Source organism: Mustela nigripes, chromosome 7, assembly GCF_022355385.1.
Source record: "Mustela nigripes isolate SB6536 chromosome 7, MUSNIG.SB6536, whole genome shotgun sequence".
NCBI classification, from domain to species: domain Eukaryota; kingdom Metazoa; phylum Chordata; class Mammalia; order Carnivora; family Mustelidae; genus Mustela; species Mustela nigripes.
In genome coordinates this window covers 80160712-80184289 of record NC_081563.1, presented here as the reverse complement: position 1 = coordinate 80184289, position 23578 = coordinate 80160712, and the positions used below count along the sequence as shown (strand labels likewise).

Sequence of the window (23578 nt, the reverse complement as noted above, 5' to 3'; positions counted from 1 at the left end):
TTAATACAAACAATATAAGTGACTTTAAACCCTTAAAGATAGGGTATAAAATCCTATTGTAAAAATTCAATGTTATTCTGTTCACCGAAAGATGGACCTTAAAACAGATTCAAAGAAAAGGTTAAAAGGGAAAAAATGGAACGCTCAACGAAACATTCAGAAACAAAATCTGAAAACATAAAAAGAATTATACATCACGACCAAGTGGAAGCTATCCTAGGATAGCAAGGCTGATTGAAAATAAAACACATGTAAACAGAAAAAAAAAGACAAAACAATATGATCATCTCATTAGATGAAGAAACAGCATACAACAAAATCCAACACTTTTTTCATCATAAAAACACTCTACAGGCTTGGAATAGAATAGAAATTCCTCAACCTGGAAAAAGGCATCCAGGCAAAACAAAAACATAGTTAACATCATACTTAATGGGTAAATACTGAAAGCTTTCCCCCCTTAGGATCAGAAACAAGAATGAATGTTTACTCTCCCCACTTCCAGTTGACATTGTACTGCACAACCCAGCCAGAGCATTCAGCAAGACAAAGAAGCAAAAGACATTCAGAGAAGAAACTATCTGAACCTGAAGATGACATGATCGTGTCCACAGAATACACATAAACACAAAACCATTAGAGCTAATAAATGAGGGTGTACTACAAAAATTATATTTAAACAATGCACTAGTAATGACAATCTGAAAATGAACTTAAAGTAATTCCATTTGCAATAATGTAAAAAAGAATTAAATGCTTAGGAATAATTTTTTTAAAGATCTTATTTATTTGACAGAGAGAGAGCACAGGTAGGCAGAGCAGCAGGCAGAGAGAGAGGGAGAAGTAGACTCCCTGCTAAGCAGGGAGCCCAATGTGGGACTTGATCCCAGGACCCTGGGATCATGACCTGACCCGAAGGCAGACGCTTAACTGACTGAACCACCCAGGTGCCCAGGAAAATTTTTTTTTTTAAAACTGCAAAAACTGAACTCTAAAAACCATAAAAAAAAAAAAAAATCACTGAAACTGAAGACCTAGTAAGTGGAAAGATATCCCACATTCATGGACCAAACGGCATAATATTCTCAATATAATGACCTACATATACCTCAATATACATATACCTATACATATACCTCAATATAATTGACCTACAAATGAAATGCAATCCCAATCAAAATCCTGCCTTCTTTTTTGTTGCAGGAATTAGAAAGTGATTCCTAACATCTGTATGAAAATATAAGGGACACAGAATAGCCAAAACCATCTAAAAAAGTTAGAAAAATCACACTTTCCAATTTGTGAACTTACTACAAAACTACAGTAATCAAGACAGTGTGGTACTGCAATAAAGACACAAAATCTATGGAATATTGAGCCCAGAAACAAACCCCTACACTTATGGTCAACTGATTTTTACAAGGAATTAAGAAGAAAAGCCTTTTTATCAAATGGCACTGGGATGACTGGCTATCTACATGCAAAAATGAAGCTGAATCCCTACCTCACAAACAAAAAGTAACTCAAAATAGCTCAAACATCAAACTGTAAGAGCTAAAACTATAAAGCTACTAGAAAGAAAAATACCAGTACACAAATATTAGTATTTAATATTAAGTCACCTTTATGACTTTGGATTTGGTGATAGTTTCTTTGATCTGAGGCCAAAAGCACATGCAACCAAAGAAAAAATTAGAAACTTTTATGCTACAAAGGACACCATCAAGAAAGTGAAAAGACAGGGGCACCTGGCTGGCTCAGTCAGTACAGTATGCAACTCTTGATCTCAGGGTTTTGAGTCTGAGCCCCACTTTGGCTGTAGAGATAACTTAAAATCTAGAAAGAAAGAAAGGAAGGAAAGAAGGAAACGAATGAACAACCTCCTAAGGGAGAAAATATCCCAGAGAATGGGACAAAATATTTGCAGTCATATCTGATAAAGAATTTGTATCTAAAATATATAAAGAACTCATTCCTCAAGAATAAAGAAGTCAATTTAAAAATAAGCAAAGGATCTTAACAGATAGTTCTCCAAACAAGATATACAAATGTCCACTAAGCACATGAGGACATACTCAACACGTTAGGCCATCATGGAATGCAAACTAAAATCCCAGAAAGACACCACTTCACATGCATTAGAATGGCTATAATTCAAAAAGTCAGATGATAAGTGTTGATGAAGGTGTGGAGAAATTAGAATTCTAATACACTGTTGATTGGAATATAAAATGGAGCAGCAGCTTTGGCAGTTCCTGAAAAAAAGTTCAACTGCCTGGCAGTTTCTGAAGAAGTCAAACAATTTCACTCCCAAGCATAAACCCAAAGAACTGAAAACATATGTCCACATAAAAACCTGTATTTGTATAGCAGTATGATCCGTAACAGCCAAAAAGTAGAACCCCAATGTCCATCAACTGATGAATGGGTAAATAAAATGTACTACATTCATGTAACAGAATTTTAGAACATTATTCTAGACTTAGAAGAAATGCCAACTACAGTATCATCAGTCATACCTTTTAGCTTCATCAAAGTTCAGTACCTGAAACCCAATGACATAAATTTGAGTTAAAACTGTACTTAACTGTATTTTCAGGGATCGCTATCCAAAGTTTATGGTTTGAATGAAGTTTCAGAAAAGCCAAACAAGTCTTTTATATTACAATGGAAGGTATATGTCTATCACCAAAAGGAGGACTGAAAACCAATTATTCTGAAAAAATAACTGCTACCTGGTGAAAAAGAGAGATTCCTCTGAAAGAACTTATCTGAAGTTTTATAGACCATGTCTGATGGGAAGGTCTGAAACATTAAATTGTCACTGCTTTCACTTTAAATATACAGACATAAGTTACATAATTAAACTGGTTAAGGGAGAAAGAAATTCTTTAAAGAAATTTTGGCACTGACTGACCTACCAATAGTGGCTGTCATTTTTCTACTCTCCCTCCTTTTTTGAGTTCTTAATCTTTAATAGTTCTTTCACCAGTAAAGAGCAGATATTAATTTTTCTTTGGAAAGCCTGTATTTTGGAATATGGACATTTCTTAAATCAACTAGTACCCTACAGTGAAAAGCCATAGGTTCTAGAGTTGGATTTGGCTTAATAGCTGAGAGGTTTTCTAAACCTCAAGCACATTATTATATTAAATCCCACTTTCCTCTTCTGTATTATTATATAGTAGTTCTTAAATCTCTATACTTTCCCCCTTCATCCCAGATTCTCTAATTACAACATGGTTATTGGTTCTACATGAAGTATTTTAAAAATATTTTATTTATTTGTCAGAGACAGAGTGAGAGAGTGAGTGAGCCCAAGCAGGTGGAGCAGGAGGCAGAGGGAGAGGGAGAAGCAGCTCCCCACTGAGCAGGGAGCCTGATGCAGAACTTGAATCCAGGACCCTGGGATCATGACCTGAGCTAAAGGCAGACGCTTAACCAACGGAGCCACCCAGGTGTCCCTACATGAAGTATTTTCATTAAAATCACATAAATACAGTTAGGACAAGCTGTGTTACTGTGGTTACTTCAATACTATTTAATAAGGGTTCAAAATACCTGTATATTTTGGACTATAATTTCTTTTTTTTTTTTTTTTAAATATTTTATTTATTTATTTGACAGAGAGAAATCACAAGTAGATGGAGAGGCAGGCAGAGAGAGAGAGAGAGAGGGAAGCAGGCTCCCCGCTGAGCAGAGAGCCCGATGCGGGACTCGATCCCAGGACCCTGAGATCATGACCTGAGCCGAAGGCAGCGGCTTAAACCACTGAGCCACCCAGGTGCCCTGGACTATAATTTCTTAACAGTTCATATTTGTCACACGGCATAAATTAGAAAGGGTAAGAAAAAGGAGTCAATTCAGTGTCACTAACCAAAACATTTGAATGCTGCTATGTCTTTAATTTTCTCCCTTCCCCCTTTACTATTTACCTACTATCACAAACTAATAACCTAATCACAATTCAGTTGTCACCCTTTTCACATCTATCCTAATAACAGAGTTCACTAAGTTGGTTAGACACAAGATAACCATCTTAAAAGTTTTCTTATTAAGCAAAAAAAGAAAAATTACTATATTAACAGCAACCAAACTATAAGATGCCTAGGAAGAAGCGAATAAGAAATATTCTAAACAGTCAAATGAAAAAAATAAAATTTTACTGATATACAATTAACCAAATACAGAAGCATGTCTTATTAGTGATTTGTTTAACACTGTAATTTGAGTACCTAGAATAACACTTGGCACTTAAGTGCTTAAACAGACAATTTCCTGAATGGGATGATGCAATGATGACAAGTGTATTAAATATTCTAAAATGTAATGGGACTCCCAATTAAAACCAATCTCAAAAGTTTTTAATAGAACTTGATAAATTTACCTATTACATTGAAAAAAGAAAACCTTAAGTGGGTAAAATATCAAGAGCATGAACACAACCACAGATGTCTTAAGCTGTGCTTCAGTACTTCTTAAGCATTTCTATTCTCTGTTAGACAAACACTCAGTGACAGTCAAAGAGCTTGGAAAATATCTCACAAAGGCCCAAATCCAGTTTAGGAATCCCTAAATCAGCTGTTCTCAAAGCAGTCCCCAAGACCTGTTTAGGGGGTCTAAACTAATTCAAGAGATCAAAAACTATTTTCAAAATAATACTAAGAGGCTATTAGACTTTTTCATTCTGATTTTCTCACAACTGCACAGTGGAGTTTCCCAGAGGTCACATGATGTGGTAGTGCTACAACACAAAGTGCACAAACAGATGAGAATCAAGTTTTCTTCTTACTACGCCAGACAGTAAGGAAGTTGCAAAACTGTTTAATACCAGTCTTCTCATTTGTTTTTTGTTTTTTGTTGTAAATGATTACTTAAGGATGTCATTTAAGTTAACGTGTTTATTGGTTTTTTAAAATTTTTATTTAAGTAAACTCTTTGCCCAAGATGGGGTTTGAACTTACCGCCTCAAGATCAAGAGCTGGATGCTCTACCAACTGAACCATCCAGGAGCCCCTAGTTTTATTCTTAAATTAATAATTATTTTAAGAACTTTCAATTTGTAACATCGTAAGTATCCATATAACACACAAAAAGGTAAAGAGGTAGTAGGACCAAAGTCTGAGAACTGCTGTTCTAACCAAACAGCTGACACTTGGTGCTTCAGTTAAACAATGCTTTGCTCACCTAATGGATCAAATTAAAGAACTGAAGAAACTTAGATGAATAAAGCGCAATTAGTGGGCAAGCAACATCAAAAATAACTGCATCAGCTCCCCAGAGATCACCACTATAGAAGGTTAAAGTTACTATAAGCTAACAACAAAAATTTATCATCTGCTTTCTTATTCATTTATGGCAACCTAGGACTTCTCTTCCGCCCATGTATTAACTTCCTAAAGTATTAGTACAGGAACAAGCTAAAGAACAGAACTCTTGGATTATATATCTTTTTTCTTTTTTGATCTAATATATGTAGATAGGTTTTTTTTTTTTTTTATTAATTCAAGTACATACAAATTAGAAATAAATTCCTTTGTTGAGCTAGACCATTTGCCACTTGATCCACTCCCTCTCTGGAAAGCTCTGGACTACCTGCTATACTCAGAGCTCCTTCTGGGCAGGTTCCTCAAGTAGATCACCATGTTTTCTATCATAGGGAGGGACTCCGGTACCCTAATCATATCTGACTGACTAGGATGAATGTCTGACATTAGGGCAACCATCTAACGGTTAGGCAACTGTCTGAGAGAGAGCTAGAACTCTCAAGACCAGGGGATTTGCCAGTAATGAAAGGAACAATATCTTGAGATAAAACAAGGAATAGTGGAGTCACTATACTGGTTCACTGCTGGTATAAAGAACCACAGCAAAAAATTACCTGATGCTGTACATACCCTAGAACTCTACGGAATCCTGAAAGACCTTCTAGTTCCTGAATGACACCCCCACCTCCATGATAGCTGATGGTGAGAGATAGATGAAATAATTCTCTTTCTTCCCTCTGTATCCTTTTTTTTTTTTTTTTTTTTTTTTGCTTTTGGTGGGGGTGGAGGAGTATTAATCCTATTAAGGTGACACACCAACTTCCTTATAATCTAAAAAATAGAACTACCACACCTAAGGGATCAAACAAAAAAGGGACCAGAAAAAAGAACTGGAGGCTGTGAAAAATGAAATAACCTAGATCTTTTTTTTCTTTACACTCATCAGTAAGAGAACATCAATCGTATTGTGTCAACAGAAACGGAAGGACATCACTAGAACACACAAAATCCCATAAGGTCCCATCATGTAAACTGATGATTGTGAGAATCATGGAAATACTGGTCTTATATTTTGTATGATCTACAGATATTGAATCCTAGCCCTCATCTCATCAAGAATTTCTCCAATCAACTGAAAAAAGGCAGAAAAACTTACTGAATATCTTATGAAATCTCATTCCCAGAATTACACAAGCTGGAACAAAATTTGATAACAGGTTTTAAACAAAAGTCACTGATAGAACAAAGCATATATTATCCAAATAAAATTAGATACTCAGATGAAATAAAACCCAATTTTAAATGAACATTGTGTGGCTGAGAAGTTAAAATAAGGATTAAAAAAAGGAAGTAAGGATTAAAACGATCAAGTATTTTTTGCTCTTTCCAACCTGAAAAGCGACTCAATTCCCTATATCTTGATAACTAATTAGCAGCTGCTCATTTCTCACCCCGTTCTACCTGGCCAGAAAACATGTTCAGCTTAACATAGCTTGCAAGGCAAGGGGTGGTGGGATGAATGCACAATCTTTAAAAATGGAGATCTTTATACAAGAGAATAAAACCAGACAAGTATCTCATTTTACACAAACAAGAATATTAGTCCTAAAAATACAGCTCTTTCTAGACTTTCTTCCTAGTGTATATTTTTGTTTCTTTTTAAAATATACAAAATATGCTTGAAGAAAACTGTATTTAAATATAAAGAAGGTCAAAGCAAACTAATTCCCAAGTAGTGGAACTTCCCTGCTACCCTCCTTACCCCCAAAATATCCTCCCTGTTCTCCTTCCCTCCAAAATATTTTACGAGGAATGCCAAAGTAAGAAGGCCAAGCCGTTCAAGTCAAAGGTGGACCTCTGCAAAACCCTGGAATTTCTTAGACATTACTGAAAGGCATTCAAGCAAAGGAGTCCATGAAGCATTTGAAAATAAACAAAACTTGACATTGGCATATGAGAAAATAAATATTTCGATTACATTGATACCATGTTCGCTTCAAAACAAGCCAAAATATAAGAGCACAAATTAGTCTGATGAGGTTAAAAAAAAAAACAAAAAACCAGTAGTAGCATTCTTTCTATACTACCAAACCAATCACTTAACAGGCTCCAGTGTTTACACTTTTCATCACTCACCAAAATCTTCATGAATCAGTAAGAAACACTCTCTTCTATAAATAAACAAGAATAAATATCTCCCCTCTGAATAGCTTTATTCCATTATGAAAGAGCTTACAAAGCAAAAGATGTAAGGAAAAGAATAGCATATAGATGTATTTCTTTTTAAACTAAAGAACATGACTTCTGCAATCCTGAACCAAACCAATAAAAAAAAATTTTTTCAAATAAGACAATGAAATTAGAAAAATGAGTGGATACTCAATAATATTTAAGATACCCTTAATATTTCTTAGGCTTGATGATAACTGCAGTTGCTTTTCTCCTCAAGTGTTTATCTTTCATATACACCTGAATGATTAACACATGAAAACTGATGTGGCTTTAAAGTATCTCAGCAGGTGGATGGAACAGGAATGGTCATGTGATAGCCATGGTTGAAACGGCTAATCTGTATACGAAGTTTTATTATACTCCTCTTTCTGTACACTGTTTAAATAAAAATGTATCCTATGCGTCAAAACATCCTGTCAAAAGCAGAGAAATTTTTGTCCCACTAAATCACCCAGAAGTCTGCTTATTTTCTCTCATTTACCTGGTCTGATTAACAAGTTCTAGTCTGCAAACCAATTAACTTCTTCCACTAGATCCGCCTCTGAAATACAAGGCTCACCCTGGTGTCTTTTAATTCCGCTCATCAATGATGAGTGTCAGGTGAGCAAACAATCCAGGAATTATAATTAGTAATCTTATTTTAACATTAAAACCTGATACCCATTTTGAGTCAAAATGATCAGAGGTTGTTAGTTTGGGGGCTGTTGTTGTTGCTGTCTTGTTTTTTAATTTACCTTTATTTTACATTTACCTTTATCTAACTTTTAATTTACCTTAGTCTCCTAGAATTTAAACCAAGTTTCGCGAACAGATGTTCACTCTCAGGGAGTAAACTTTGAATGAGAAGAGTAAAAGGTCTCAATCGAATGGGACACAAAGAAATGGTGCAAAAATTTCGGGGTACGTAACTCTACATACACCTTTACACTCCCTCCCCCCAAAAGCCTTTTAAGAGATTAGAAAGGAGAGACCCTGGTTGGTTGGTTTTGTCTCCTCCTCCTCCTTTCTTAGGGGGAGGTGCTAAAAAGCAAAGAAATCGCCAGAAGACGGGCCGGAAGAAGGAAAGCGAAAAGCACGGAGTATGAACAACCAGACCTTAAATAATTGGAAACTGTAGCCAAATTAAATGAGGTTAAAAGGGTGTTACCTAGTAAACACCTTCCTGTTACTCCAACTCACCTGAGCGGCTCAGAGTTAAGAAACCTAGCTGTAGGTACACTCATATTCCGAACTCCCCTCTCTTTACGTACTCACAGGTACAAAGGCACAAAAAGAACTCTTCCTGAACCTTGCCAACAGAAGTGCCGCAAAAACAACTCTCACGCTGGCCGGAGCCACGCTGGCCAGGCGTCCCCGGCCCAGCGAAGCCACCCGAGTCCCTCCCCATGGGGCAGGGAACCCCCAAACCACTGCCCCGCTCCTCAGGCAGGACACCCCTCTTTCCAGGCCGGGCGAGAGGTAGCGGAGGGACGGAGCCTCCACTGGAAGAACCCGCTCACCGCCGAGGCCCTCTGCGCCCGCCCGGAACTGGGGTCTTGGCCCCGTGCCGCCCATTCTGGACCCGGGCCCGGAGCCCCGTGGTGCCTGGCGCGAGCCTCGCCCCCGGGCCACCCCGCGCCGGAGGAACCCGCGCGAACCACTGAGCTGCGCCGGACGCCGCCGTGTGGACCCGGTCACTGGCTACCTGTCTTCGCTCTTGTTTTTCTGCTTCTTCCCCATCGTGTGTCAGCGGCGCTCGTAGCCCCAGCCCCTCTATTCGGTCTCTCACAGACCCACTGTCCCCCAGCCGACTTTGGTCTCTTTTCGGCTTGGCTCCCCTCGCACTGCCGCCTCTCGCACCCGGCTCTCCACAGACCCGCGCACTGGGACAGGGCACATATGGTGTGAGCTCTCAGTGCGCAAGCGCATCGCCTCGCCGCCTCGGCGTGGGGACGCAGGGCGCGGCTCATCGAGAGCTACGCTTTGGGTAGAGCGTCTCCAGTTGACCCGCCAGCCAGGCGGGAGCCTGAGCGCCCCCTTTCCGCAAGCGTCTGCCGCGCACGAATAACAGCCGGTGTCCTGGTTCTAGAACCCTGAGACAAACAATGAAGCTGAAAATTCCCTATGTCAGCTCCATCTCTGAGGGGAACACAAACTTGGAGTTCTGGAGCTCCCCTCAGAAGTAAGCCTTGGGCTTTCCTTCCATCTCTGTATCTTTGTATTCTCAGCCGCACGCAGTTCAGTAACGAAACACAATGAACCAGTATAGGCGCTCCAGGTAATAAATCTAGGACAAATTGGGACTCTCAGTAACGCCCTTTAATTATAAAGTCTGTTCAGTCACTAAAAAATAATTACCATGAACAAGGACACACCCATTAATTCCCCGAAATAGAAATTAACCTTTACATTCAAAGTGAGAGCAAGATCTAAGAATTTGTGTTATGGAAGTACAAAAGGAACCGACTTACTAGGGTGGTAAACATGTTTAACATCCGGATCTGGACGGTGACACTACGGGTGTTAAGTATGTAAAAACTAATCATGCTGTGGAAGTTATACCTCAACTTAAAATTTAAAAAAAAAAAAAAAAAAAGTGTTCATTCAACACGACTGAAGCGAAGTTGGAGTGTCACTCCGGAGCAAGATTGTAGCTCGCTCTCTTCTGATGTGACATTGTGAGTACTGAGGCTCCCAGCCTAGCGAAGTCCAACACGGCCAGACCGAGCACTGATAAACTACAGCCTCCAGAATACTTTGCTCCCTCCCCCGTGGACGGTTTACCCAGAGCTAGGCTAAGAATCGGAAATCTTGGGGCGGAGGATGGGAGCTACGCACGCGCAGAAGCGCTCACCGTACGCACGCCCTCCTCCCCCGCCCCACTTCTCGGGCGTCGCAGCTTCTATCGCGTGAGGGCTGCAGCCAAAGCGGAGGCGGAAGTGACGGCCGGTTCGCAGCCACCGGCAGCAGCTGCGAGGGTCAAGCCAGAGTGGACTGCCTTTCTGGAGCAGTTCCTCATTCTAAGGTGTCACCGAGAGCTCAGGTGAGGCAGAGGATGGTGTGAAAAAACCGGCCGCCGCCTCCCAGTGCTGATGGACACTTCACTCAACGTCCGGCCAGGGCGGGGGAGGGGCGCGGCCCAGACGTCGTTGTCAGTGAGGCGGAGGCGGCTTCGGCGCATGCGCCTTGGGAGGTGTTGAAGATCGGCTGACTGCCTGTACTCTGACTTGGTCTGTCCCCATGGGCTCAGGGAATGGCCAGGATGCTTTTCGGAAGGTGTCTCGGGTGCAGTTAAGGTGTTTTGGAGGGTGCATGTAAGGGAGTCGAGGAAGCGGTTAGGTAATTTGAGGACAAGCCCCTTCCCACTGTTGCCGATGAACTGTAAAAAGGAAGGATCGGGTTTGTGGTTTGAAGAATGAAAAGTTACCGGGATCGCTACACCATCTCCTTTCCCCTTTGTGAAGGCGGTGACCATCACCTGTCCCCAGAACAGCTTTTGGTATTCGCTTCTGTTCCCGATTATCCCAGAATTAAATTCTGAGTTCATCTCATAAAACTCCAGGGATCAGCATCCGCTCCATTTCTGGTAAGAACAGGTTCTGACATGTAAGTCAGTGTCTTCATAACCAGTTTTCTGCCTCATCCGGCTCCAACCCTAAGGGAAACAGCCTCACTGACATTTTTCTTTGGAGATAGGAAGCATGAAATTATTTTACTATATTTGAAATATAATTCATTGAAAATGTATAGCATTTTCATCTTAAGGATAATGTGAACAGAAAGTAGGCACATGTTCCTTCACAGCATTTTTTAAAGGTTTTTATTTAAGAGATAGAGTGGTGTGTGGGGGTGTGTGCGCGCGCGCGCAGGAGTGGGCGCAGAGGGAGAAGCAAGCTCCCGGCTAAGCAAGGAGCTGGAGATGTGGGACTGGATCCCGGGACTCTGAGACCATGACCTGAGCCACTCAGGCCTCCCCATATTAACAAATATTTTTTGAGCACTTGCTGTGTTCCATTCAGTGCTACCTCTGGGGATACAAAGATGAAATCATTGCCTTCAACTGCTTTTCCTGTGAAAGAAACAAAACAAAACAAAACAAAAGTGAAGTTTGCAAGAAGAGGACTTCTTTTCAGTTCGGTAGTTGTAGAGGGTTTGTGTGAGTCAGGCTGGGTGTCAGAGACCCACTCACTGTGGGTCAGTGAGTTCACAGTTTATTAAGATTTTTTTTTGGTTCTTCAGTGGTATTTGCAACTGTGTCATAGTTAATTGAAATGCAACATCTTCCTGCTTTCATAAGCAAATTATAAATTATATTTCTGTAGTAATAACCCAGAGGTACACATAAAATTTCCATCTGATTGTTATTAATAGGAAATACTACATTTTATGACATGTGTTATTGAGATAGAGCTTCCTTTCCTATCTGAATTAGATTCTGTTTTTAAACTACTCTATGTTACATAAAGGAGTGATGGGAAAATCAGTATTTTTAACATTTGGAGTGATACTGTTTTACATCAAAGAACACTGTCAGTAGATCCATACCAGTATCAATCTTTGTAACATCATAGATTTTGTTAGGTCATAGCGAACAGCAGTGGAAATTAAAATTTGGGGAATACCAGGCACTGTTCTTTACATAAATTGTAAAGTACTTTCTTGGGAGTTAATCATTTAGGTAGAAACCTTGAAAAATGGGTTTTTGGCTGAACTCTGTTCTGTATTGAAGAAAAGTTTTGTAGATGTATGTGTAAAATCTCTCTACAGTTAACTTCATTATTCAGTAATTTCTGCTTTATTTTTCTTCTGGTTTAAGAAAAGTAGCACTGTTAATATATGACATTAGGTAGAACTCCAACTACCCATTTCTTTCTGGTCTTAAAGACTTGTCTTAAAAAAAAAAAAGACTTGTCTTTGCTTTATTGTAATGAAACACAAACTAAGTCGGAAGCACCTAAACTATGCTTTAAGTAATCTTTTGAGTGGTGTGACTATAACCTGTGGAAAATTCAATTTTAAAACATTTCAGTAAGAGGCATCTGAGTGGCTCAGTCAGTTTCCAGGTGGCTTAGTCGGTTTCTTGATTTTAACTCAGGTCATGATCTCAGAGTGTTGCAGTCTAGCCTCAGGCTTCTCGATGAGTGTGGAGCCTGCTTAAAATTCTCCCTCTCCTGCTCCTCCCCTTCCCTTTCTGTCCCTCTCTAAAAAGAATAAAACATTTAGGGGTGCCTGGGTGGCTCAGTCTTTGGGGTTTGGCTTCGGGTCCAGTCATGATCCCAGGGCCTGGGATTAGGCCCCACATAGGGCTCCCTGCTCAGTGGGAAGCCTCGTTCTCCGTCTCCCCCTCCCCCTGCTTGTGTTCCTTCTCTCGCTGTCTCCGTCAAATAAATAAATAAAATCTTTAAAAAAATAATAAAACATTTAAATAAAAATTCTCATAGGTAACATGAAATTCGTTATTGTCACCAGAACATTTTGTGTAGCACAAATTATATATTTGTTAGAATTTTTGTAAAGGAGAGAAAACTTTACTTGTTTTTTTTCTCCCCCCCCCCAACTTTACAAACATTCTCCCTAGCACCAAGGCTGAGCTATACCATTTAGAAGAATGGAAGCTAATGCATCTGTTGACATGTTTTCAAAAGTCCTGGAAAATCAGTTGCTTCAGACTACGAAACTAGTAGAAGAACATTTGGATTCTGAAATTCAGAAACTGGATCAGATGGATGAAGATGAATTGGAACGCCTCAAAGAAAAGAGACTTGAGGCACTAAGGAAAGCTCAACAGCAGAAACAAGTAACCTCTTTGCCCTGCTTTCTGAAATTACTTTAACAGTATGCTCCTAACAACTTACATATACATGTGCTGAAGTAGTTGTATTTCAGTCCTTAGTTTTAGCGTTGTTTTTGTTTTTTACTACAGAGCATTATAACTGTTAAAAATTTGCTGGGAAAAAAATCAGTTTTAAAGACATTAAAAATTAGCATGCTCAGTATGTTAATCCACAGGCAAGTAAAAGAAACACTGTGCCCAAGATCATTTTTTGAGCTCAGATTTTTTGCTTGAGGAGGAGCCTATGAAGAGCACCGGGAGTCAGTGGTTTCCCTTTTAAGTAATTTTAAAGCCAGTTATAATTTAGCTCTGATCAGTGCAAGTGAGGTGAGAGCTGTAAAGCAATCTACACAGAAGAAATTATTTCAGGCATTTCCATTGTAACAATTACATGGCTTATTTATTCAAAGGAATGCATGCTGGGTCACAAAGAAGGGTGGCCACAGCTCTATCCTTATTGGTCTTCTAGAGTGTGGAACAGCCTCATACACTCTAATCAAAACCAGTTGGCTTAAATTTTGTAAATTTAATTTTGATTAAAAATGTTTTCATTGCTTTTTGTCAGATTGAAATAGATTATTACCAATTCTGGTTCCTCTCAGTTGGCTGTGAATAAAACATGCACTTTTAACTTTTCCAAAGAAATAGGGAGTTTTGTTTGTGCTGCTGTAGCATCTCTTTGATAATGTTTATACTCTCAGTGTTTATAAGAATTGCTACAAAAAGGAAAGAATGTTTTGTAATGTGACTGAGTTTCTATTTTTATAGCTTGAGTTTTCTAAAATAGGGTGTGTGAGTGTAGTGTGGTTTTGAAGCCAGGAGACTTTTTTTATTATAATGCTAATAATTAAGGTAATATAAGAGGAGATTCTGCTACAAACTCCTATTTCACAATCACAGTTATGTAACACTACTAATTGCTAATAGTTCAACTAAAAATGTCATAACCAGGATCTTTTTGTAGAAAGACTAAATCTACCTGATTTGCAGTAAGCAACATACATGATGGCTTAAATGAAACTGTCGGCAGTTAAAAACAATAGTCTGAATATTTATCATTAAAAACCTAAGTCCTATAGCCTTTAGGGACTTTTTTAAAATTACTATGCAAATCAATTTAAAATTAATTTATCATAGAATAATGGAGAGGGTCTTATTTTACAGTTTTCACTGCATTGTAATAGATCTTTTTTATTAAAATGCTTTTTAAGGAAGTAGACAAGAAGCTTTAATGATATATACTCTTTTTGAGAGAGTACTATAGATTGCGTAGTAATTTTGATTTACTGATCTGTATAGGTATCAGGAAATGAGTATATGCAGTGACATAAGCACTTAATAGACCTATTTGAATCAATATGCCTCAGTCACCCGAGTACTCTCTTCTTGTTACAGCAGCTAGCGACATAGGACTTAAGTAGTAAGCAGTAGGACAGGTGAGAAATAAGAAGAGCCCATCCAAAGTCTTGGGTGATAGCCACTAAGCAAGAGCTAGGTGCTGCCCAGTTGCCAGGCCTTGGGTAGGCTTAGCCTGCACTGTGATCTCTACCCATCCTCCTTGATTACATTCAGCAGATGCCCTGCAGAGCACCAACTCTGAAAGAAACTGTACTAAGAGCACGGGGTATGCTGAGTGTCTTGGGAGAGATGCCATGTGTTGGAGGTTCAGAGTAAGATTGCCTCCCTCTTAGGAACTTGGAAAGGCTCAGGTCTTCCACCTGTTGGTTAAACATATGAGAATTAAAGAGCTTTTTAAAAAACAAACACTCTTTTAAGGGCAATGCTATTGGTGAGTCAAGAAAAGGCATGAAGTGGTACATGGGTGGCTCAGTGGGTTAAGCCTCTGCCTTCGGCTCAGGTCATGATCTCAGGTCCTGGGATTGAGCCCCGCATTGGGCTCTCTGCTCGGCGTGGGGCCTGCTTCCCCCATCTCTCTCTGCCTGCCTCTCTGCCTCCTTGTGATGTCTGCCGGTCAAATAAATAAATATTAAAAAAAAAAAAAGAAAAGAAAACACATGAAATGTTAACATGCCATTAAGGAGTTGTACTTGAGAGTTTAAGTTGTTCACAGATGTTTGACCAGAGAAATGTCACATAGGGAGAAACACCAGGGCTTCCTGTGAGTGTCAGCTCAGCATAAGACAATGTGAAATGGATACCAAAACTATTAACAGTCTGTGTTAGCTTAAGTCCAGAGGAAGAAAGGAGATGGCACTCTTGCCCCTTTCTCAGTAGGCTACTTCTGGAGGGCCGCATTCAGACTTCTGCCCCTTTTTAAAAGGATAAGGAGGAATTAGTCTCTGTTCAGAGGAGGATAATTAGAAAGTAAGATATGTAGAGATCATTTCATATGAGAAACAGCCAAAAGAAAATGAAGGGAGAGAGGTAGAGAAGATAGGATATTGGAAGGACTGATGTGTGAAAGACATTAGAACTTTTCTCTCTAACCTTAGGTCCATAGACCTAAGTGGTCCATAGATCCACAGACCAAATTTACAGATCTTTTGCAGTTCAGTGTGAGAAAATCTTTCAAACAGTTAGAGAGTATACATGCAATTGCTTTTTAAGCACCTGTGCCAGACACTATCATGTTGATGGTCTTACTTTTTTTACAACTCAGTGAGATGGTTGCTTCTCGATTTCCACTTTATAAATGAAGAAATGGAGACTCAGAAAGGTTATTAGAATTCTTAGCCTAATAAGTGGTAGAACAATTATTCAAGCCCATGCCTTTTGTCTGTAAGCCCAATGTTCCTTTTTACTAAAACCAGCTGAAAAAGGAAGCAAGCTTCCAGTGGAGATGATGAACCTTTCCTGTAGCAGGAAGCTTGAGAAACTGAAAAGTCTGTCAGGCATGATTGATGAGGGTTGATACACTGGGTTGAGAAGTTGGATAAGATGACAGATGGGATCTGTATTATTTCTGGACATTATGTGGGATCTGTATTGTTTCTGGACATCATGTGATTTTTTTCTTCCTAGGATACTCCCCCTTGGTGGCCAGTATAGAAGTGGGTCCTGCCTCTGAGCAAACTGGACTTGAGCTGCAGAGAGCTGCAGGAACCACCCCTCCCCTTGCCCTCCCTACAAAGACCAAGTAGCTTTATCTCATGAGCATTGTTTTTCAGAGCTTGGCATTAACTTGGACTTAATGCTTCTGATTTTAGTAGTTTGGGTATAGAGAAATTAAATGGATATTTACATTTTAAGTCTCTGAAGTCTAAATTTTTATTTTTGAAGTTCTGAGAAAATGTGTGTGAAGGTACCAAGAAAGATGATTGTCTTAAACACAAACTGTGCTGAAAGATAGTCCCTGCCCACAGGTTTATATCTGCACTAAAACTAGAGACATAGGAAATCACTAAGAGGAATTGATTTCTCTACACGATAAAATCAGCTTCGTTACAGAATATTATAGCAATTTAGACACAAAATAAATGTAAGGTGGTACTGAAAGATATTTCAAGTTTATAATATTTCCCTTTTCTCCAAATTAGGAGTGGCTTTCAAAAGGACATGGGGAATACAGAGAAATCCCTAGTGAGAGAGACTTTTTTCAAGAAGTCAAGGAGAGTAAAAAAGTGGTTTGCCATTTCTACAGAGACACCACATTCAGGTAACTTTGTTTACATCAGTGACTTGTTTAAAAATGAAGAGATCTTTGAGTAGAGGTACACTAACATAATAGGGAAATTAAAAAATTGGAACTATTTCTAAATTGTTTCTTTGTACTTATGTAAATGTCTCTGTTAAAGTTAAACAATTGTTATATTGAAGATTAACTTAAAAACCCATTGTACATAAAAATGTTTAAATGAACATTATTCTAAATCAAGATTATTTCCGTAGAACTGGCTATTTTCTGAATTGTATTTTCACGAGGTAACTTTAAAAACATGTAAGAGATGTACACGTAAAAATTTGTTTTTGTCAATACAAGAATTATTTCTCCCTTTTCTGGTACTGGTATGGTATAAGCGCAGTGTTGGGAGTGGGGCCAACACCAGCTTTGAATTCACTCACTCCTTCTCAGCCAGCAACTCGTGGGGAGACAGTGATCTGAGCAAACCTTTCACTAGAAGCATCATTGGGCGTGCCAGGCTTGGCTGGAAGGAGAGGAAAGTGATTTCTTCTGGACAACCCAGCTCTGCAAGCCTCTCTACAGAGGCAGAGTCCTTGTAAAATGAAAATACCCCTAGAAAAGGTCGTATCTTAAGTCTTTCTTTTAACCCCCAAATGTGATTAGTTGCAACTTCTAAAAATTAAGAGATACGATTTTTTTTAGAAGTCCAGATTTCAGATGTTTTAAGAAATCAAATAACTTAATAACAGACCTAGAATTCAGTAGAAAGGCAGTTTGCTAATGCTGAATAGCAGCCACCTCCCTCAGACAGACACACACTCCAGTATAGAGTCTCCGTCATTCATTGCTGTCTCAGCCTTGCCCTCTTCCCGCATTTCCATAGTCTGCTCGGCCCTTGTCTTAAACTCACCACCCAATAACTTCGTTATTAATTAACGTCTTTCAGGGATTGATTGCCTGGGACGCACTGATTAAGGTAATAAAAATGAAAGAAAATGTTGAGTTGGTAAAAACTCCTATAAGGGAAAGTATGGGAAGGGATTAGGAAAGAAAGGGTATTGGGGCACCTGGGTGGCTCAGTGGGTAAGCCTCTGCCTTCAGCTCACGTCATGGTCTCAGGGTCCTGGGATTGAGCCCTGCATCAGGCTCTCTGCTGAAGCACAGAGCCTGCTTCCCACCCCTGCCCCCGTCTGCCTCTCTGCCTACTTGTGATCTCTCTCTGAAATAAAAAAGTAAAATAAATAAAAATAAATAAGTAAAATTTAAAAAAAAAGAAAAGAAAGAAAGGGTATCAGAGAAGCCCTCTGTCACTGTGGTACTCAGTCCTCTCCAGTTGGCACACATTTCTCAAGTTGCCTACCTCTGACATACATGATGAGGTAGTATATTAATATCATTTTAGTCTCTAAGGTTGATATCATTTGATGTTTATTAGATGTTTTTGCCCACTAGATTGTTTTGTGAAAACAGAGTTTGCCTATATTGTGGTTCACCATTCTCCCAAGTTTTTACCCCTAGAGCAGCAATGGCTGACACATAGTAGGTGCTCAGTAAATATATCTGATGGTTCTATAAACAGTGCAATACCAGGAGTACTTACTTTGAAGCAAAAATGAAAAATCAAGAGATACCTGGCAGGCTCAGCCAGTAAAACATCTGACTTGATCTTGGGGTCTTGAGTTTAGCCTGATGTCGGATATAGAGATTGCTTAAAAAATAGAAAAAAAAAATCATTAGAAAATTTTAGATCTGTCAGAGTTCTGGGTACATAGTAGACTGGAAACTTCATGTATAAAATCCTGGAACATTGATGTGACCCTTTGAGGTAGTTATGTAGGTATAATTCCAAAGCTTCATGCATGGAGACCAAGAAGGGAGAGATTAAGTGACTCACCTAATGTCACTCGTCTACTAAATGACAGAAGAGGATTTGAACCCAGGATTTAAGCCTGCTGCTTCTGGATTTTTTTTTTTAAGTGAATTAACAAATGATACAGTTATAGATTTACCTAAAATAGGTTCCATATAACTCTAGTAAAACCATGGAGTTGACTTACCTACGAGTCTTCGAGAAAATACTTCGCATATAATGGTTCATTTATCATTTGTTCTGAGCTTCATTCAGGAACCATTTATTAACTTGTTCTCTCCAACTATTTTTCACTACACTCTCATTGCTATACTACATGGGTGATATATGAAAAGATGCATTCAAAGGTAGAGTGATGAGGCATCAAGGTTACCAGGAACTTGGTGGACCCAGTCCTAATTCAGGAATAACTTTACACCAGGAAGTATGCAGAAAGCCTACTAGTAATTTTGAAACATTTGATGTCTTCATCATCTAAAGCAGTAGTTATCTAACTTTATGGGACATGAGAATCACCTGTGTGTTTGCCAGCTCCACTTGCAGAGAATTTTAGATCATATATTTTAAAAGCTGACTTTAATGAACACTATGATTAAGAACTACTCAAAAAGGGCGCCTGGGTGGCTCAGTGGGTTAAGCCGCTGCCTTTGGCTCAGTCATGATCTCAGGGTCCTGGGATCGAGTCCCGCATCGGGCTCTCTGCTCAGCAGGGAGCCTGCTTCCTCTCTCTCTCTCTGCCTGCCTCTCTGCCTACTTGTGATTTCTCTCGGTCAAATAAATAAATAAAATCTTTAAAAAAAAAAAAAGAACTACTCAAAAAAGATTATTACAGTAGTCTGTTTCAGGAACACTAAAGTATCAACCAGTTTAAAATACATTTTAATTTTCAGAAAATGTCATTTCCATTTTTCTTTTCAATAGAAAGTGCCTTAATAAAAGTTACTATTGGTATTTTTCATTTCTTTAGAACCATATAACCACATTTATACCCTTTACCCTGTGCTTTTTTTTTTTTTTAATATTTTTTATTTTATTTATTTGAGAGAGAGAGTGAGAGAGAGAGAGAGCATGAGAGGGGAGAAGGTCAGAAGGAGAAGCAGACTCCCCATGGAGCTGGGAGCCCGATGCGGGACTCGATCCTGGGACTCTGGGATCATGACCTGAGCCGAAGGCAGTCGCTTAACCAACTGAGCCACCCAGGCGCCCCTACCCTGTGCTTCTTAATGATAGTTGCAGTTAGAAGAATTCCTTCTTGGTGTCACCGTTCAGTCTTAATGACTTCCAAATATGGCACTGTGTGTACACTTCTAATGCTGAAAATCCTCTTCTGAGTTCTATCAAGTCAGATTTGTCACCCTTCAAGCTCTGTGTATGAGACACTAGGAAACATGCCTAAGAGAAGTGACAGTTTTTTGTTCTTACCATGAACAAGACAACTTCATGAACCACTTGTGACTGAAAGGGTGTATTTAGTATTTTGTTTTTTATAAGTATCATTAAGGCATATATGACTTTCTGGAATACTGGATGATTTTTCTGCCTCTCGTCAGTTAACCTATGAAATAAAATGAGGTCATCTGACACAAGCTGGCTGTCAAATTATGAGACTCAAGCAGAAAAACTATAAAATTAGAAGTACTCTAACGATATTTATTTTTAATATGAAAAATCTGTTTTAGCTTTTGATTTTCTATATGTTTTTATTTACAGGTGTAAAATATTAGACCGACATTTGGTGATACTGTCTAAGAAACATCTTGAGACCAAATTTCTGAAGCTGAATGTGGAAAAGGCACCTTTCCTTTGTGAGAGACTGCGTATCAAAGTCATTCCCACACTAGCACTGGTAAAAGATGGAAAAACACAAGATTATGTTGTTGGATTTACTGACTTAGGAAATACAGATGACTTCACCACAGAAACTTTAGAATGGAGGCTGGGTTGTTCTGATATTCTCAATTACAGGTAATTTTTAGCAAAACAACTGATTTTAATTCCATATCCAGTTGATATTTTTAGAGAAGTTTTTTTTTTATGTTAACATTCATTTTATGGAGCTAAGTAAGGTCTTCTGGGTTAGATGTAGAAAATGTTTCACAAATGAAAACACATTTCTTAAAATGTACATTATTAGCATGATCTAACAACAAAATCAGAGTTACAGATAAAATTGAGTCTTGGAGTACACCTAACTATGCGTAAGTTTTCATCCTAACAGATCCTATTGAATCTAGTTTTCTGTTAGTCTGAAAACCCCAAATGACACTTTGGAATTGACTCTTCCCTGATTTAAACCAGGTTATTCAAATTGATAATGACTTACTTTTGAACATCAGATTTTTCAATTAGCTATTCCTGTCTTGTAGAATATGATAAAATGTATAATCTCATTTCTGTGATCAGCTTAAATTATTGTGGAGACAGTCTCAATTTGAAAACAGTCTAAAATCCAACTTCCATTTTCCATTAATCTCCTTGTCCACTTCGCCAAATGGTTTATCTGATTCCACAAATCAGAACCTGTCATTCTGCCTTCTGTGCCTGTTTTTGACTTGGAAAATTAACAGATAAAATTATACAATTATCATTCTATAGTCATAGTGCTTTTCAGTAAGTAGAAAGTTCTCTTTTCCCTGTTCCTTTTTCTCTGAATCTTCCCCTACACATGCCTAAATTATGCATACATTATAGAAATTGACTTTGGAGTTTTAGGTTTTAGTTTCTTAATAACAAAATACTAGTATTTATTAAATGTATTTTGAAATTATTTCAAGCTTTAAACAAGTTGAAAAGTAGTACAGAGAATTCTCATCTATCTTTTGCCTGTGTCTCTCAATTTTAAGCATTTTACATTTGCTTTATCATTCTTTTTCTGAATACACACTTTCTTTTCAAAACCATTTGAGTGGAAGTTGAAGATGTATTGTCCCTTTGCTCCTAAATATTTCCTTGTGTATTTTCTAACATTGAGGGGTTTTTCTTGTGTAACCTTAGTGCAATTATTAAGACAGGAAATGTTAGGTAGTTTACCGATCTTATTCAAATTCTGCGACTATCCCAATAAGATCCTGCATACTAAAATGTTTCATATAGTTACTATGTGTTTTTAGTTTGCATTAATCTGTGACAACTTGTCTTATTTTTCAATATGTGGACATTTTTGAAGAATACAACCTAGTTATTTTGTAGAGCACCCCTCAGTTTGGATTTGTCTAACATTTTAAGTTTAGGTTTGGACTATGCATTTTCTCATGGGTACATGATAGAAGTGACACTGTATTCTTCTCGGCGTAGCACACCAGGAAGTAAAGAATGTTTTGTCTCATTTCTGGTGGTGAGCACTGGTTAACAGGTTGTGTACCAAGCCAAATAGTGATTTAAGAAGAACTTTTCCATATCCCTCATAATTTACTTTTTCATTTATTCATATTAGAATGGGCAGTAGCTTATTTTACCCAGTGGGTTATAGGTGGTTACTTATATTATTTGTTTTGAAGCCCATATTGCCCCATATTTGGCCAGTGAGATCCCCCTTCATGCAGGCTTCTATGTCCTTTTTACATGTCCCCACAATTTCTTTCTGGTGCAAGTAAGTCTTAGAGGGACTCTCCCAAGAATGGACTATTACCCAAGGCACTGTGGTTCCTCTCAGTGGCAAATGATATTTCATAACCAGAATCTCGGTGCCAGGAATCTTCCTAAATAACCTTTGAAAGAAGAAAATGTCTCAATTATTTCTCAAGCACTATTGAAAAATTTCATACCAATTCCAGGTTAATGATAATGAATTCCACGAGTTTTATTGATTTTTTTTAAACATTAAAAGATGTGATACAGTATCATTACCAGCCATAATAAGCTGTAAAAAATAGATCATTTTGCTGTATCATTCTTATAGTGAAGAAGATCTAATCCAAGTTCAGCATCTCCAAAACAGATGGAAAAACTTTTTTGATCAAAAACATTTAGTAATACAAAATAGAGTTTAAAACTCTTAACCATCAATATGAATAATATATGTCTTCCTTGACCCCAGCATTTTAAAGAAAACTTTACTCCATAGGTTAGGAAGAAAAGAGATTTTTGTGCAGGTTAGCATTCCAACTGTACTATCATAAAGAATAAATGCTTTTCACATTTGCTTTATTTTTAGTGGAAATTTAATGGAGCCACCATTTCAGAGCCAAAAGAAATTTGGAACAAACTTCACAAAGCTGGAAAAGAAAACTATCCGAGGGAAGAAATATGATTCGGACTCTGATGATGATTAGAAATTAGTTATAATTCTTTGTAAATTGTCTTTTTATTTCTGCTTACTTCAGAATTAGATGTGTTTTCTAAATCCCATTGGTTTTGATACATTGGTCATCTAATGGTCATGTTCTAGAGTTTTGTACAGTTTCATCACATTGAAAGACATTTTCAATATTTTCTGTGTGGCACTCATGTTTAAGTTGAGGAAAACTTATGAGTTCTTAAATTATCCAGCAAGGTCTGGATTCTCTATTTTTGAGATTGATTTTATCACAATATTATTCTTATGTCTTTATATCATTCACAATTGTGTTTTTAATCTACTGGATTGGAAATAGGAATTCAGCAAACTATTCCAGGACTAATTCTTACGAAGCGTTATTTACTTTATACAACAGGCTAAACAGCATTTACTGGTGTAACAGACTCACTTGTAAATGAATTATAAACACTCCTTACTTCTGGAATATATTTAACTATTAAAGAACTGCCTATTTATTCTGTAGGCTGTGTGTTGATGATGAATCAACTGACGGCAGCAGAAAGCTTTTTCAGGTTTT

At 38.2% G+C, this 23578-nt stretch overlaps 2 protein-coding genes across 4 annotated transcripts in view; one reads left to right on the top strand and one right to left on the bottom strand.

Annotated features, from left to right (window-relative positions):
- The window catches only part of EIF5B (eukaryotic translation initiation factor 5B), an 80933-nt gene extending 71528 nt beyond the window's left edge, over nucleotides 1–9405 (bottom strand). For both annotated transcript variants that reach the window (XM_059406262.1, XM_059406263.1), the window contains exon 1: nucleotides 9184–9405. In XM_059406262.1, coding sequence (XP_059262245.1) covers nucleotides 9184–9218 — 35 coding nt within the window. In that variant the 5' untranslated portion in view covers nucleotides 9219–9405. The remainder of the gene's footprint in view (nucleotides 1–9183) is intronic.
- A 962-nt stretch (nucleotides 9406–10367) lies between these two features.
- Nucleotides 10368–23523, top strand: TXNDC9 (thioredoxin domain containing 9). Of its 2 annotated transcripts, XM_059406251.1 has the most exons (6): nucleotides 10368–10521; nucleotides 10943–11064; nucleotides 13057–13275; nucleotides 16809–16927; nucleotides 20475–20729; nucleotides 22918–23523. In XM_059406251.1, the coding sequence occupies exons 3-6, from the start codon at nucleotides 13087–13089 to the stop codon at nucleotides 23033–23035; spliced, it is 681 nt and encodes a 226-aa protein (XP_059262234.1). In that variant the 5' UTR covers nucleotides 10368–10521; nucleotides 10943–11064; nucleotides 13057–13086; the 3' UTR covers nucleotides 23036–23523. The 2 variants fall into 2 exon arrangements, with proteins under 2 accessions (XP_059262234.1, XP_059262233.1); XM_059406250.1 differs by lacking the exon at nucleotides 10943–11064 and having other exon boundaries at nucleotides 10369–10521.
- The last annotated feature ends 55 nt before the right edge of the window (nucleotides 23524–23578 follow it).